At 40.2% G+C, this 18,005-nt stretch overlaps 2 protein-coding genes across 3 annotated transcripts in view; both read left to right on the plus strand.

The window, feature by feature from the left end:
• The first annotated feature begins 1,666 nt into the window (after positions 1–1,666).
• On the plus strand, positions 1,667–12,072 carry LOC133128573 (protein phosphatase inhibitor 2-like). 2 transcript variants are annotated; one of them, XM_061242203.1, is made up of 6 exons: positions 1,667–1,978; positions 5,178–5,285; positions 6,793–6,876; positions 8,078–8,184; positions 9,714–9,872; positions 10,786–12,072. In XM_061242203.1, exons 1-6 carry the CDS (start codon positions 1,854–1,856, stop codon positions 10,803–10,805), a joined length of 603 nt encoding a protein of 200 aa, XP_061098187.1. In that variant the 5' UTR covers positions 1,667–1,853; the 3' UTR covers positions 10,806–12,072. The 2 variants fall into 2 exon arrangements, with proteins under 2 accessions (XP_061098187.1, XP_061098188.1); XM_061242204.1 differs by having other exon boundaries at positions 10,789–12,072.
• A 911-nt stretch (positions 12,073–12,983) lies between these two features.
• acap2a (ArfGAP with coiled-coil, ankyrin repeat and PH domains 2a) overlaps positions 12,984–18,005 on the plus strand; it is a 64,215-nt gene continuing 59,193 nt past the window's right edge. The window contains exon 1 of the mRNA XM_061241512.1: positions 12,984–13,393. Coding sequence (XP_061097496.1) covers positions 13,341–13,393 — 53 coding nt within the window. The 5' untranslated portion in view covers positions 12,984–13,340. The remainder of the gene's footprint in view (positions 13,394–18,005) is intronic.

The raw sequence follows: 18,005 nt of genomic DNA on the forward strand, positions 1-18,005 counted from the left end.
TGTCTATCTCATCTGCTCAGTGACTGTACTGAGAGAGTCATTGAGTCTGTATTGTTTGTCTGTATGTCCATGGAGCTGAGCAGCTCCCACAGTAAGCTAATTTAATCAGAGAAGACCTGCTGAATCCTTCAGCCCTTGTGAAGAAATGGCCCTTTTGTTTATTCTTTATTTTGAAAGTTTTGTTACTTTCGTTTTCTTTAACTAGTAATAGATATTTACTTAGAATAGTTTCAAATTGTTATTGTACCATGAGTGATCACGGTTATTGCATTATTGGGATGGTGGATGAAACATGTAAAACCCTAGGTGTCTTTGCAGAGTTGTGACTGTTTGTTTGTCAAGTCTTCAATAGTCATTCATATATTTCCATTCAACTTATAAGGAAAATCAGAGGAATAACTGAATCCTGTGCCCAAGCTGATACAGCCAGGAATCCAGTGAGGCAGAGCATAATTGGCATATAGCTAGTGCCTATGATGTCACTCTTGCCAGCATAAATTTTGTGAAGTGTAATGATGTGACAGCTGGATGTCAATAAAAATGGAGACAAGCAGTTGTTAATATGCTCATATTAATGTGACATTGAATGAGCTTCTTTTTTTTGTGTGGGCACAAGACATAATTCATGCTCACAAATTAACATAAATTGTGCGCACAAGATATAAATCCTTCTCACGAAGTATGAATTGTGTACATAATTTAATGCCATATATAGGTTTACAGGCATAAAATATGTGACCACAATTTACATTGGGTGTCAAATGTGTCTGTTACACAGACATGCAAAGACCTTTTGAGGGACATTTGAGTGCTCAAAGTGAGAACACACCAACCTAGAAAAATGGCACTCATAGTACAGGATATATTTTACCATACTGAATTAATTAAATTTAATTGGAATAAAAAATTTTTTTTAATCAAATCAAAGGGGCATTGGGCACTTGGGGCAAAAGGGACAGGTGCTCGAGACCCCACCTCCTGTCTGTGCACAGTCACTTATGTCATACTCACTGGTAGCCTAAGAAGGAATCCAATTTTTGAGTCACTTTCAGATTAAATTAACATTTCAGGTGATGAATGCGAATTTTCTATAAGGGGTTACCCCTCATATCCGAGAAATTAGCAAAACCCAATAACTTCAAAACAGCTAATAGCTTATCGGATGGGAGGGTTATCATATGGGAAGATCAACACGTTACAGAAGTTGAGTTAAAGAATTTCACTCTTAAACAATGTAAAACGTTTGCAGTGGGTACATTTGCAGACACATAGCCTACAAGACGCACCTGGAGACACTGGGCGCGCATGTAAATTATGATCATATAACATGTTTGGAATTGGAATTAAATACCACGATTTATGATATTTCGTGAGCACAATTTACATTAAATCGTGAGTGTATATCACGCGAGCACGAATGAAAAACAAATCTCATTCAATGTCACCTGTCAGGCTCCCTAAATACGAGCGCTTTCTCCACTTAACCCAAAAGAGAAAATCGGCATGCTTTATGAAAGCGAACTAAAATGTAGATCCAGGAACACTGAGTCTACGAACCCCTACGAGTTCTGTGCAACGATGCGAACGCAGCTGGATACGATTTACTCGTCACAGCAACGTCGACCCAATTCTCGCGAGGGTTTATATAACTACACGCTCTGCCATTCAGCCGCGATGAAGTGTTTTGCGACAATGAACTGTACTGTTAGTGACAGCAAAAGGGAAAAGCAAATGGGTGTGTGTTCCGATAGTACTGTACTTGCTAATTCAATAAATAAGATTTGAGGAAAAATCTGAAGAACTTACTATCCAACAGACAGGCTGAAGTTATACATATTACCAAAAGTAGTAGAATGGCATCTCCACGACCCGTAAAAGGTATTTTGAAGAACAAAAATAGTGGGTCTAGAGGTAAGGCAGGCCCTCAACTACAGCAAGTCTCACCAGTGGAAACTGAGGATCCAGGACTCCTGGACGAGTAAGACACCGCCGGAAAGGTTTCCGTCATGATGATTTGTTATGTAATTTCACTTTTCCAAATCGAAGAGAAAGGAGCAGCTAGCTAATGGTAGCTTCCTAAATGGCTAGCAATCTGTGAAGCTATGCTGCAACCTCATGTTTACCACTTTGCTAACGTCATGTTTACCTAACAATAGCTGACTTAGCTGACTAGATCGCAATGTATTTAACGTTAACGTTAGCCTATTGAGTGCCAGCATCAAGCTGTTAGCAGCTATAATGGTTGCTTTGGCTTGCGAACTAGCTAGCTCAGTTTGCTAGCAATTGTTAGGCACACTTGAATGCTTCATGAACTGACAGATACACTTTGCCAAGTTTCAACAAATTAGTTGCCAAACGTGAGATAGTCTACCTAGAATTATAGTTAAACTAGGCGGCTTGGTATATTTTGTTCTATACGAAATGGATACAAAGATGATTTATCACAAATTATTTCTGGAATTTGTACACTGATTGGACAATTTAAGGCAATAGTTCTTGCTTAACACGGAGTGTTCACAACTGCTGTCATTATATGCAATTTATAACCCCGAATAAATAGGCTTAACTCAAAAGGTTAATTGCCACTGCATTATCTGGAATGCACAATCTAAAATCGTAAGTTAAACGCTTCTTTTCCATATAATTATTTCGAATCAGGCCCAGTATGGCTTCTGGATTCAATTGGCACTCACAATTTTTTTTTTTCACGACAATGATATATTATGAAAATGTATGATGGACAATGACTGACTCTGGTCTGCTGCTATACTTCACAGTACCCTCATTGTCATAACTACCCAGACCCTTATCTTACACTTATGTTCATTTTAATGCTGCTTGTTTGAAAAACTGAGGTTGTGTATATTAATAACCACTCTTGTTTTTGTTTTTTTACGAGGAATGAATAATTTCCTTGATTGAGTATACAAATGGAATTTATCACCGTGACATTACATAATTCTCACTTTACCATCAAAATCCAATCATACATTTGTCCTACTCGTAAGAGTTTAACCTTTTGCATACTTTCCACTGACTGTCTTAATTTTTTATTTTATATCAGGTGTGTAAGTTGCTTCTGCAGCTTGTAGGCCTTTATGTCTTCTATGGTCCAACTTGGTTTTAGGGAACCCTGCAGTGCTTTTACACTCATTGGGTCACTGTAGCCTCATCTCAGAGCCTTTTCTAAATATTGAGATCCCTTTTTTGGGTTGGCTTTTTGGCCTACCCTACTGAAGCTTTTCTGGCCCAGAAGTCATTTGAAGTATCTTGTGTTTTGAAAAGGGTAGTGACAACTCCTCAGTCTTCTCGGATGTGTAGAATTTACCATTGCTGCAGCAACAGTTGCTGTGAACTGTGCTTTGGCTGTTTCTAGATGTATAAAATTACTTTGACAAATGACTTCTTGTTCTTTAAACAAAATTGTGAAATTAACTTTTGTAAGCTGCATGGAATGCATTCCAGGGACCATTTTCTATCTGAGGAAATGCCTACTATGTTTATACAGTACGGTTCTCTGCAATATAAATGTCCTCTCCATCTGTGTGCTGCTAACCCTTACCAGCTTTTCCAAACTGATGGCATAATAGACACTTCCAAGTACACAAGATTTTACAGCCAAGTTGCCTGCCACGAATGACACAATTTACTAGCCACTTCACTACCTGCTGTAGCAATGTGTAGCCATGTGTCTTGTGTCTCGACCTGTGCATTGGGTCATCTTAGTGTGTGCTAGTGTAGGCCTCAGAAGTCGTGTCTTAATTCCCTTCTGGAATATCTGTGGTTCTTTAGCATTTAGAGACTTTCAGACTGTCCATGGGGGAAATTAATGGAGTTTTTCGATATCATTTAAAATAAATGATGACATTTGGACGTTTGTTTTTAGAGTGCTTTTCATCCTATTTTTATAGTCTGTATTTGGCAGTATTTTCAGTTACGATTCACGCGCGTTGCTGATGGCTATTACCCATATGTCTAATACAGTTAATTATACATTTTTCTACTTTGTGCAGTTGTACATGTTGCTCTAAATATATCTTTGTATTTAAATATATATTTTTATTTTTTATTTTTTTCTCTTTAGTATTTCTCTTTAGTAATTTTCTCAAGTTATTTGAATGGTTGCTTTAAATATCTTTGCTGGCTAACAGTGGCTTTGACTACCCTTTCTACCCTGCTTTCCCACATTATGTGATTTGTGGGTTATGCACATTAAATTTGTAAAACAAGCTGATTCAGAATTGTTAACATTTAAATATAAATATATATAAATTGTGTAATCCTGAGATCAGAGTCAACAGACTCCAAAAAAAAAAAAAAAAAAAAATCTTGCCTTTCGCGTTAGTCATTATATGAGAATAATTCTTCTAATCATCTAATATGAATCATTTTACAACATTTCAAAGATAATACAATTGGCACTGACAGCTACACACACACACACACACACACACACACACACTCTCTTCTGAAGCCATTCCTTCAGTGCTCTGTGAAAGCTGCACTCTTGGCTTATTACTCAGCCATTTACGTAAGCAAATGCCATACTCTAAATGTAAAATTCAACACAAATCAGTCTGAAATGATGATGCATTTTTAGGGTGGTATGCAGCAGTGATCCACAGCAAACATGTTTGAAAAACTACCATCAGATAAATTTAGCCTCTGTTGAGTCTGATCTCAGGATCAGGATATAGAACTGGGTTGCAGTCAAGAAATAGATGTGCCCCAGAGGAAATATTTGCATCAGACAATGCTCATAGTGTAATGCTAATTAAATTGGTGCTATCCAATGTGACTTGGATGTATTTGTTTTTACTGTACAGCTGTATTTTAACCTTTGTGTACATCTGTGTGTATTTTTGTTTATTTTTACATAACTTTATAATTTATTGCATTTGTTTATCCAGCTGAATTTTGTTTTTTACTGTTAGATTTTTTGGGAAAAACATTTTTGCTTGAGTGCCTTGCTTGAAATTATACTGGTAAAGCCCTTTGGACACTCTTGCCAAACCTGGCTGTTGAGGACATGCAGGCTAGCGCTACTGCAATGGTATGGGCCTGTATTTTTGATTGGGTATTCCGAAATACAGAATAAAGAAAAAGGTTGATTAAAATGTTCAGGCCAATGGGAAAAAAAACACTGTGGTCATTCCTTTACATTCTTCCTTTGTCAGGAAGAAATCGCAGAAATGGGACGAAATGAACATCCTTGCAACCTACCATCCTGCAGATAAGGACTATGGACTAATGAAGATTGATGAGCCCAGTACACCCTACAACAGGTGAGGGGGAGGTTATTCTGCATATAAAAATGCAGTTGTCGTAGTAACACAGGATGCAGAATTTTTTACATAGATATGTAGGGCCAAAATGCACTGCTTTCTATTAATACAGGTATTCCAGTCTTTTTTAAAGATTAGAACTGGAGATGAACCAGACTTGAACCACAACAAAATAATTAATCCTTCTATCCAATCATCATTTTGTGTCTGACATTTGTGTTTATTGATAATAATGAACGACAAAACAATGCACTGCATTCTATAAACGCATAAATTCCAAGGTCTTTCTTAAAGGGTGCAACGGGCTATGACCTGGACTTGAACTACAACAAAGTAGTTAACTGCTGTGTCTTTGTGCCAGTCATATTACACTTTCTGACAATTTGTGTTGTTTATTGATCATAATATTGACAAGAAGATTGAGAGATTTAAAGAGAAGTCACTTCATTTGAATGGAAAGTTGGAAGATGATATGCTCTAGCTAGCTTGCTCAACATGAGTAAATTAACATTTAACATTTGTAGCTTTTCATCCTGCTAATCCCTGCTAATATAAATTATTTCTAATAAGTGTTATAAAATTATGAATGACATACATTTATTCTTTATTGTGAGTTGACATATTATTTGTTATTTTTATCAGAACTCAAGTTGGTGTAAAACGCAGATGCTATATTGCCTTTCAGATTCAGATTCAGTTACAGATAGGTGTGCATTAACAAAATTAAGTCACACCTGACAGTGATAAAACAACTTGAAATGTCTTGTCTTTGCATTGTTCTTCATGCATTTGATAGTAAACAAGGGCCAAAACTGAAGGGCCAAAAAGTTCACAAAGGGGGCCAAAAACAGTTACTGAAAAGGAGACCAATCATCTGTCATATGTGGACATAGAAAAAGCAGTGTGTATTCTCATGGAATCCTTCAGCCTGTTTGTTTATTGATCGTTAACTGAAACTAAACGGTTTATAGCCTTTACCGTAGCCTTATTTTAAAAAAATAATAATAATTGGGTATCAGCAATGTAAGGAACCCCCCTATTGATAAAAGATTCTGATTTTTCAAATTGGTGTATTTGTCACTTTCAGATTTATGAGATTCAAAAAGACGCCCAATCCTTAATCATTTTATTTCTACTGTATTGCCAAATGTTTAGAAGGCCATTTAAGCATCATAATGTTGTTGAAGCTGTTTGGCTATAATTCCACCTTCTGAAATTTGGAGAAAGTGCATTTAAGGTGCATGGTCTGAGCTGTCTGCAATGCGAGCTGCATATCAAAAAGACATTTCTCTGAGCTGTCCTCTGCAATAACCATACTGTACATGCGAGCATGTTCCACTGGAAAAGCACTAGCTCGGGACATTACTTTTAACCACCTAATTTCCTGAGGTGTATTTCGCCGATTGCCCTTGCATCATTTTAGCCGTTGGGTGAACTCGCTAGAGAATTATACAACTACTAACAAGACTGTTCCTCATTTTTTCCATAATGCCTGGGTTCCTTACAGGATGGTGGGAGATGAGGAGGACGAGGGTGCTCTCAGTGACTCTGATTCTAACACGGCCCTGACTGCGGATGACCTGGCCAGAAAGTAAGGTTCCTCTCTGCTGAGAGTCCGGCTGCCCGGGCAGGAAGCTACCTGCGTCATTTCCTTTCCCAGGTTCGATTGTGATGTGTGAGGTCGGGACAGAACCCAGTGTTTTCAGGGAAAGTCAGTTTTCAGAGGTGACCTCTGCAATTTGCTTTTCCTTCCTTTTCCACTCTCCCCAAAACTGACCTATATTGTAATGGCAAGAAGGAAAGGGAAAAAAAAACAAAGTGCAAATCCCATGAGTTTACAAGAACATATTTTCGTGAGGTTCTGTGGTCAAAGACAAAATCCGTAGTTTTTAGACAAAATTCAAAGCATTATTTCTGGTTTTGTGCACGGATGGTGCAGTGGGTAGCACTGCCGCCTCACAGCAAGGAGGTCCTGGGTTCGAATCCCAGTCGGCCGGGGCCTCTCTGTGCGGAGTTTGCATGTTCTCCCCGTGTTTGCGTGGGTTTCCTCCGGGTACTCCGTTTTCCTCCCACAGTCCAAAGACATGCAAGTTAGGCTGATTGGAGAGTCTAAATTGCCCGTAGGTATGAGTGTGTGAGTGAATGGTGTGTGTACCCTGCGATGGACTGGCGACCTGTCCAGGGTGTATTCCTGCCTTTCCCCAATGTATGCTGGGATAGGCTCCAGCCCCCCTGTGACCCTGTTCAGGATAAGCGGGTTAGGATAATGAATGAATGAATTAATTAATTTCTGGTTTTGTGCAGTGACTTGTTGGATCGTAGCCATGTGTTCCCCAGCCATTCAACTCCTGCTCTTTCAAAGTCACTGTTGGTCTTGCTAGTGTCTACTAGTGTCCTTTGCCCAGCTGCTCAGTTTATTTGGCTGCAGCTAGCCAATGTTTGGGTGGCACAATACATCTACCCAGTTCCTAATGATATGTTCCTAATGGACATAACTATGATGGACAGTGACTGGAATGTTACACCATAATTTATTTTTGCCACACTATCTTTTGCAAAGTGAGATTCATCTCTGTACACAGATGTTTAGTGAAATAGATTGTGTGTGAAATTGCTGGCTTAATTTGACCCCAGTCCACAGCCGTCTGTTCAGAAGTGAAGTAAATAAACGAAGCAGATCGGGTAGAGTGACGTTTTTCCTAAAGTAGCTGACCTGCTTTTATTGCGAGGCGTGTTTTTGTCGGGCTGACTCAGGCGTGACTGCGACAGTGTCTGCGGTCTGCTCTCCCCAGGCTGGCTGCCGCAGAGGGAGCCCAGCCCCGCTTCATGAGGGAGGAGGAGGAAGAAGAGGAGGAGAGCAGTGAGGAAGAGGAGGAGCAGCTGAGCCCAGAAGAGCAGGGTGAGAAACTACATGCCTCCATGTCCGTGCTATAGAGCAGCTTCTTATCTTTTAGGATGTCGATCATCTGAATTCAAGGACCTTATGAAAACCTTTACCAGTGAGGAGTCCATTAAATGTCAAACGTCGTGAACAGCTTGTGACAGTTCTGGGGTTACAATTTTGTAATCAACACGCACAAAGGTCAGCTGGCACTGAATGTGCAGCTCAGTGTCTGTAGGTACGGCTGCTCCAGCCTCTCATTCTGGCATTATTAAAAACCTGTTTTGCCTGTGCCCTTGATGAGCAGAATTCTAGGGCATTTTTTAAAACCCTTTCTGAAATAATAGCGCATCCATTTTGAGACCACACTGTACTTGTAGCATTTTTTGGAACTGTCAATTAAAATGACTTAATATTATCTGCTTTGTTCTATGTACTGGGATTCAATATGTGGGATCATACTACACTTGCTGTACTCGACCTCTTTCTCTCTTGTGTCATATGTGAAAGTTAAATTGCTCAGGAAGTACTGTATGCACAATTTAGTGCTGTATTCACAATTTTTTTATTTTCCAAGCTTTTAGAGATGCACAGTGTTTTATTTACAGGATTCAAGCCAAAAAAGCTTCTATCCCCACAGCTTATTTTTTCACAATGAGTGGACATAGCAACGAATAGCGACCCTTGGCTTCGGTCAGCTCTGTGGCTATGCAATGTATCTTCAGTGTTACGGCTCTGTTTTAGCAGTTCCCTTTAATGGAGAATAGTGTCCCTGTCTTTACTCTGCTTTTCAGCTGACCACCCCAATGCCCATCAAATATGAAATACTCATACCTTTCAGACGAGTGAGCATATAATTTGGGGTATTACACACAAGTCTTGAGAGGACAGGACATGCGCACCATTTTAGAAACACCCTTAAACTGTGCCCCCTGAGTGTAAATGCAACCCATGAAGCGGAATGACAGTAATTGCTCATTAGATGTGTTACAGCCTTTCTCCTGCAGTCACATATTAATACTTATTATTAACACTTCCTTGAACTGAATCTTGATGCCACATTCTACCAACATAAATTTCAGAGGTGCTGTCAGGCTCTGGCTATGCTCTGAAAGTTGTTTCAGAAGATGTGCTTTGCTGCAAGGCAATCTGTGGATGTTGTCCATTACAGTGAGTTTTATTTTTAAAGCTAGTTTAATTACCCATGGGTCTTGTGCTGTGTGACTACAGGTGAAGCGGTCGATAAAAGCCCTTGCTTTAAGCACAGCTTATAGGAATACCTGGCGAGCCTTGAATTGAGTGAAGCTACACAGTTTACAGCGTGCAGCCCAGTTCTTTTTTGTTATCCAATATTTTAAGTTGTATGTCAGAACACGTACTGAACCCTTTAGCTAAGCTTCACACTGCTTTTTTGAAAATCCACATTTTCAATTTTGCTCTTCTACAGTTCAGTTTACAGTGCATGCAGTTTATACAAGATGCATTTATAAGCACTCTTGGTTCACCCAAAGTATAGCTTTCTAAATATTCTTTCAATGTTTTTTCAGCAAAAAAGAAGCATTTTCAAATGATGAGGAAGATGCACTACAATGAGGGCCTGAATATAAAGATGGCCCGGCAGCTCATAGAGGAAGAGGACGATGAAGACGAGGAGATGAAGGAGGACACGGAAATGGAAGATGTCAGCGAGAACCCCCCACAGGATGGTAAGGGGCTTCGGATGAGCTCATTGCTGCAGGATTTAGGCTAGGTCTGCATGTAATGTCTACACTGGTTTTGTAGCGGTACATCTGCATGTCAAAAAAGTACATGGTACATTGCTATTTATGTCATTGGTTATGTAATCCTTCAGTTCATCCAGCATGCTGTGCACTGGTTCCCCGATGATGGTGACTGAGAAGGTCTTCCAAAAACATGTCCTAAGGTTACTCTGCTCATTATTGAAAGATTTCTGTTCAGCTGCACACAACTTTTAAAGATTACAATACCCCAATACATAGAGCACAATTACTTGCCCAGTGGGGTGAGGATTGTGATACTGAACTTTACTTGTATTATGGCCTTCTTGGTCTCCGGATCTGAATCCAATTTGGCATTTCTGAAATGTTCTGGAACAATCTCCTTTACCATTTAAGATTTTCATCAACTCGCCGTGAGTTGACTTTACTATAGAAGAGTGATGCCACATCCTCCAGCAGAATTGCAGTTTATTTTGTTTGTTTATATTTATTCTCTTCAGTACTACCATAGTGAGATGCATATGGGTGTTTACACAAGAAAATTTAGAACATTCCTGTTCTAAGGAGCATTAGTATTTGTGCCAGATTGAGTTGTATTATAGTTTGGGGTAACTGCATATTGGAAGGGTAAGGTTGCTGAAAAAGGGGTCTAACAATAAACATACCAATGCATTATCTTTTCATGTGATGCCATTCAAATATCATAATACCAAATAGACCAAAAAAAGTATTTTCAGCAAATTGTCGTACAGTAGGTGCCTTGTTAATGCCATGGCTACAGAGGAAGACAAAGGGAGGTATTGACTGGGTGAAACATCATCATGTGGTTTCTGTATCTTTCCATTTACCTGAAACACAGCTTGTCTTCCTTTGTTTGCAGCAGAGTCACTGGACTTCTAGCCGATGAAGCGATCGGCCCTCTCAACTTTTTTAAGACTATTAAAAGCCACAGAGTGCAGCTTCAGCGCTGGTGAGAGAGGACAACCCGCTGCTTCGTATCCCTGCCATTCACATCCATTAATAAACACTGCTATGTGAAGCAACATCAAGTGCGTGAACCAACCAGCTCCTTGCTCTTCTGTTTTGAGGGCAGCTTTAATGACCACTAAAAGGATTGGAACTTAAAGGCTGTTGTCAGCCTAGACTTTCCTCAGCTTACCGCAGGGCTGGTCAGTTGGCTAGACTCTGCTGTAAGGAATCTCTTTCACAACACCGCAAGGCACGAACTGGCTTGTTACTGAACTGTCATATTGTCATTTCACCAGCAGCAAGAAGCAACATTTGAGACACTGCGGAATTCATTCTTTTTCTCTTTTCTTTTTCTTTTATTTTGTTGCTGTTTTCCATCTTTAAAAAACCCCCAAAAAAACAAGATGTGGCTGCATTGGTTTCACACACCATGCCAGTACAGATGGATAATCTAGCAAAGCCTTTCTTTGATTTTCAGTGTACAAAGCAATGCATGCTTAAGTGTGATCACAATTTGTCCTTTCGTTTTCCACTGGCACTACTGATATATTTTTCCTTTAAATTTCTAAAGGGGGCAGCACACATATGTAAATCCTTGAATTGTATCAACTACTGACAAGTGGCATTTCTGTCCCGAATGTTGAAACTGCTGCTTGTATATCATGCAGAGTTATGACCTATTATTATGGCCTGGCTATGACCAACATGAAAGGTAATATAGAATAACGGCAAAAGCGGGCATTTTAATTTAAAAATGTCATTTGCTCTCCTTGTATATGAAGAGACTAAAATGTTTTCCATTTTTAACATTTTCCATCATGTCTGTTTCCATGAGAAAACTGAAATGAAATTGTCTTGAATGCTCCTATGGGATAAATGCTTTTATACTGTATTTATTGGCATAAAAATGAAGACGTGCAAATTATCAGTTAGTCATTTGAATGATCTTTTCCTCCGTCATGTGATTTGAAATATCTGACTGGGACAATACTTGGGTAGTTAATCTGTTTTATGTACAGTCTGTTCATGCACCATACATATTACAAACCCCTTTCTTGATCAGGTTACGTGGGTTTCTATTGTATGAGGCTTGCAATGTTTTGGCACATACCAGTCTGGAAATGTTCAAAACTATTGAGATTGTTGAAAGGTACCGGTACCCGAAGTATCGGCGGAATAAACCTCACGGAACAAGTCCGCAATGAAGGTGGTTTGTTTAGCCCGCTAGCGCTGGAATAGCCTATACGCTTGTGGTCATTATTTAATATTGAACAGCTGTGGGGAAAGCTACGACAAAGCCCAAAAAGTGCGAATTAATGTTGTGTGCAAGATCAATTTTATTAATAATTATTTGTAAAGCACAATGCTCCAGCAAACGTCAATCAAGCGTTTGCTTCTGAATTGTTCGCATTGACTTTCTTTGCCATTTCCAAAATATTACCTTTTTATTATCGAAGAATATTCCACGCCTGGCACCACATTTGATACTTTGTGCTTCTTTGTTTCATTGACATTTAAACACTCTTGATCTTTTTCGTGTTATTTAATTTCAAATAAACTTGGAACCAGAAATATCCACTTGATAGCCACAAACAAAAATCGATGTGCAACTTTTTCGGGATTTTGGGGCTCTATGAATGCAATATGCTTCCCTGCTGCCATGCATTTAACTATGCGTTTAAAAAGGCCTACCGGATTACAGAAACCTGTAGTGTAATAGATCCATGTGTCCTTATGGTGGCGCCGCCACACAACGAACTGAAGACAACCGAGCAGATGATGAGTTACTGGTTGCTTGCAGAGGTAGGCTACGTGTGGTTACGGTTTCCATGATGATAATTTATCTGGAGCAGATGTGCAAGAATAATATGAGCATAACCATCAAAAATGGATATGCATGTCGAAATAGTAACGTAACACAACGTGACACATTTTATAATGTTTTGGTTTTCAGTCGGAGCAGCTGGGACTGACAGATATTACAAATGCGGCGTCTGTGTTGGGCGATGACAGTATCAGTTTCGCTACAGGAAGCTGGGAGAAGTCCGGCCTCTGTTGCGGGAGAGACTGCTCTCGTTGGCTGTCGTCCCTGGCACTCATTCGTTCCCTGTGGATTACGATCGGGGAAGTAAGGAGGGGTACAGAGTCATTCAGGCAGTAACGTCAGTGATAGCTTGTGTGAAAGATTTTGCGTTGTCCCATAGTCGTTGCAATGCCCGGACTCACTTTACTACGTTTATCTAGCTAATTTGATTCCTTTGTTTTTTTCATCGTAATAAGATAATCATCAATTTTAATTGCTGCCTTTTTATTCATTTTAATCCGTTTTAGTGTCGGGCTTCAACTAGCTAGAATTCAAGTTGGGATATTCAGCTAGCCAGCTTTTAGCTAGCTAGCCAGCTTTTAGCTAGCTAGCGCAAGAAGCAGCTGTTGTAATCCTTCTTGGGTGTACAGGTTCAGAGGAAGATGAAGGTGACTGTGGATTTCGAAGAATGCCTTAAAGACTCTCCTAGATTTCGGTAGGCCTTACTAAATATGCTCGTTCTGTGTCTTCTTTTCTAACCAACACGCTTGCAGTTACTGTAACCGATAACTACTACAGCTAAATTACAGTAGATTGGCCAACCACCATGGCATATGTTTTTCTTTTTTCTTTTTCTCCCAAAATATGTGATCCTGTATTCAGATGATGCTCCACTTGCTACTGACGGCGTGCTTTGTAAATATTTAGAGCTAGTCTAGCTATGTACATGAGTGCTAGTTAGGTCGCACTGCAGATAATTCAGTCGAGTGTCACTGGTAGTGCCAAGTTGGATACAAGCCATTTCTTCATATTCAGGACTACTGACAGCGTCTAAGACTATGCTAATTGTATGCGATTATGAATGCAATAATCGGTCTCTTGTGTGACCAACGCTACAAATTTTCGTTATTTACTGCACTTATTAATTAATAGTAGTAGACTATTGTGCTGAACAGGCCTATGTAACATTTAGGCTTACTGAACATACATTGTTTATTGCATTAAAAATGAAAGTTATATCGTACAGTCTCCCGTGTGCATGACACCTGCAGTTGTGCTTTGTGTGCACAAGAGCATGCTCTCATAGTAGCCTACGTTTGTGCTACTGATTTGTGCATTTCGGGATGCTTATTGGAAGCTGAAAGTGGAGACCTTTCAATGAACAAAGGGAATAAGTGCGCCAGGTTTGAAAAGCACTGGATAACTAGTGAACGTACTTATTTTATTATCCTGATAATGCAAAGTGTCTTGGTTAAGTAACAAGATATGTGCTGTAGCAAGCAAGATGGGTCGGCTGTTGTGTTGACGCTCCTCAAGTAATGTATCGGCATATTCTCCGTCTGCGCTGTTGAGGCCCTCACTGTAGTATTATCTATTTCCCCCTTTCTAGCTAGCTAACTTCTGGGTTTACAGCACCGACCCGAAGTTGTTCCCTCCCACTGCACAAAAAGTAACTGATGGTAATGTTGGCAGCAACATTCTTTGCACATTATAAAATTTGATACAGCCGCTACCATGGCCGTCAACGGGTACGATTGAGCTCCATAAAATTGCAAACCATGTGTGTTGTCTTCTTTTGGCCATGCTTCACTGTTAAAGTTCCCCAGAATGTGAAGAATACAATTTTAGAGGGAAGGGGCTATGCAATTTGCTATGATATCTCTTGCACTCTCCTATCTACGGTTTTAATTCGTTGTCCTGCGAGATTTAAAAGCAACAGCGTATACTGTAGGTTCTTCATTATGTGTAGTATTTGCTCATCTGGGACTATACTCTCACCGTGCACTTTATTAGGAACATATTTACTTTATTACACATACTTATTCATGCGATTATCTAATCAGCCAATTGTGTGGCAGCAGTGCAATGCATACAATCATGTAGATACAGGTAAGGAGCTTCAGTTAATGTTGATTAATATAATCAACCATCAGAATGGGGAAAAAATTTGGTCTAAGTGACTTTGACCATGAAATTGGTGGCAGACCAGGTTAGATAGGTTTGAGTATCTCTGAAACTGCTGATCTCCTAGGATTTTCACCACACTAGTTGCAGACAATGCAATGAGTAGCAGTTCTGCAGACAGAAACGCCTTGTTAATGAGACACGTCCGAGGAGAACTGGTCAAAGCTGACAGGAAGGTGAAAGTAACACAAATAATCACACATTACAACAGTGGTATGCAAAAGAGCATCTCTGCTTAATAACTAGGCTACAGCAGTAGAAGTGTAATAAATACCTAATAAAGTGCTCACTGAGTGTATGTTGTAGCTTTGTAGGCCTATAATTCTAAACAAGCATGTCATAATGTTCAATAGTAATGTGATCGCTTATAGCTTGAAGTTATTTGAAGACTAAATTCAGCAAAAAATGAATTTCCTTCAACACAGTGCAGTATTGCTCTCACTGATTATGTGCAACTTGATATTGGAATTTGCTACTATGACTGGCAGTTAGCATAATGTGTGGTCTTTAATCAGCAAACATAGTTACGTTTTGAACATGAGATTTATTTTCTTCAATTTCTGTTTTAATTCAGTGGTTCAGTGTCAATTTGGCATTGTCTTGTTGACCAGTGCTCACACTGATCAATTTAATTAGTAGAACCTATTCATACTTCATAATCGTCCCACAGCATTCTCAATCATAAAATGAACTCTGTTTAACAGTTACTGTTCATTGTCAGGGACAGCCAAACTCATAATGTTGTTTCAGGACAGCACAGCATGTATGTTTACTCTTGAACTAAAGGAAAGCAGCTGGGATGTGTTTTTTCCAGAGGTGTCCTGTATAATGCCTTGCATTCTTTAAAACAGCGTGGGTAAAGATCGGTTGTGATTCAATTTTCATTGCATTATGAAATATGCTGAAATCATGGTCGCTCGTGCAAGCTGGCTCAAGTAGCTGAGCTGAAGATTTGATCTGTGAACTGACTGGACTGTATCTTCAGCTAACAGCTGATTGTGGCCTGGTTTTATTCTCTGAGAAGTATCTCAGTGTCTTCTTTCACTTGGTGTCAGGTGTTTAATTTCTGGCGCAGGTTAAATTCCTAAGTCATTCAGTTGTTCCTTCATGCAGTCATCATCTGCGGCCTGTAGCGTAGTGGTTAAGGTAAGGTTAAGGTAAAATGTCTGGGACACGCAAGGTCGGTGGTTCTAATCCTGGTGTAGCCACTATAAGATCCGCACAGCTGTCTGGCCCTTGAGCAAGGCCCTTAACCCTGCATTGCTCCAGGGGAGGATTGTCTCCTGCTTAGTCTAATCAACTGTACGTCGCTCTGGATAAAAGCGTCTGCCAAATGCCAATAATGTAATGTAATCTGTAATCTGTAGTACTTCAGTCCATGTTCTAGATTTGAGAGGGTGCTCTATTATCCTGTTTTGTGAAAGAGGGCCCTGGTGCCTCACCTTCTTCTCGCGTGACCATGCGTTGCCTACCTGCCTCTCTCTCCTCCTCTTGCCTTCATCCTCTTGCTCCTCTCTCTCCCTCTCCTATCTCCTTCTTTTCATTTATGCTCTTTGTTTCATTTGGCAGGGCTGCATGGAAAATAATGTGAGAACTGGTCAGGAGCAAAGCTAGCCAGTCAGCCTGTGTGGAATAACAGCCTCTGTGACATCTGTTTCCATTTGCCTCAGTTCTCACTTTCACAGCCAGCGTGAAGCTGCCCCTCAACGGTGTGAGGGTACGAAAGAGGGGTGGGTAGGGGCGAGCCAGCCATCTGCCTGTCCCCCAACTACAGCTGCATCGTCTTTCCAAACTCCAAGATGGCCTCTCTTGTCTCTGGCTGCTACGAAAGCTGCTGGAATGAATCCCAAGCAAAGTATTTCTGAGGAAGGTTTTTATTTTCACTTGGCAGCTTCTGTAATTGTGTGGGAAGACTTTTCTCTCGAAGTAATTCACAATAACAATTATTTCTACTGTGAATGTAGTGATGCCCCATTAATGTGATGTACTACTCCATCATAATTTGGCCTGCGTGCTATATTATATGCTGACAACAGTTCAGTATTAGAATAAGTACCAACACTTGCTGCCAAATGGCAACTGAATTTAAAAAAGCATTAGCTATTCAGATCGGTAATTTGCACTTTATGAGCTTTAGTTTTGCTCTTATATTAACATGAAAGTGAGTTTTCACTTTTGTCTTTGTCTTGTATGAGGTATTTGTGAAAACCGACTGGAACATTTTGGCTTTGGTAACAAAGAATTTCCCTTTGTCTGGTATGTGCAGATGATTCAGTAGTTGTTGCAGTAGGCTTTTTTTGTACTGCTTGCTCAAGCTTGGACATCTTTCATTCGGTACTATCGCCCAGATTTACACTGAGGAGGTGGTAATTTGCTGTACCACTGTACCCAAACCAGGTCGACACTGCTAATGCTGGAATTAACCAGCCATTCTTATGCTGCTTGTGCTGGAATAAGCAGGCTCTCCGACAGCTATTCTTATGTTGCTAATACTGGAATAACCCAACTCTCCTACAGCCATTTTTATTCTGCTACTCTAATACTGTGGGGTCTACAGGGAGAGGCTGGTGTGGGTGGTGTGGGGTCTACAGGGAGAGGCTGGTGTGGGTGGTGTGCAGATCCCACCTTGTGGTCCTCTGGGTTGGCTCTGGGTTGGCTCTGGGTTGGCTCTGGGTTGGCTCTGGGTTGGCTCTGGGTTGGCTCAGTTGCACCAGACAAAATCAACGGAGCATAGGAATATATTTGAATCAAAAACAATAATGTAATTTATCCAGTTCTGCTTGTACTACTATTGGCCTCCTACATATTTGGAGGCCAATAGCCACTCTGTATTCTTAAAGCAGGCCGGGTCCTTGGAGACTGCCTCTGGAAATGGGTTGAGCTTGAATGAGCTGAGGCAAACCTGTTCCACGGGTCCCCTTTGTGTTGTGATACCGGCTCTCACGTCAGCTTGCTAGGGAGCCACAGGCAAAGAGAAGCGAATTGAAATAATTAAAACCTTTCAGAGAGAAAGTTTGTGGCTGTTGGAATGGCCCAGCAGACCTGGATTCAAATACTTTTTTGTGCTCGGTTGATCTTGCCTGGTGCAGTTAAGCCGACCAAGAGGACCAGAAGGCAGGGTTTGCACTTTTTGAAAGTATTTC

This window comes from Conger conger, chromosome 5 (assembly GCF_963514075.1).
Source record: "Conger conger chromosome 5, fConCon1.1, whole genome shotgun sequence".
In the NCBI taxonomy this organism is placed as follows: Eukaryota; Metazoa; Chordata; class Actinopteri; order Anguilliformes; family Congridae; genus Conger; species Conger conger.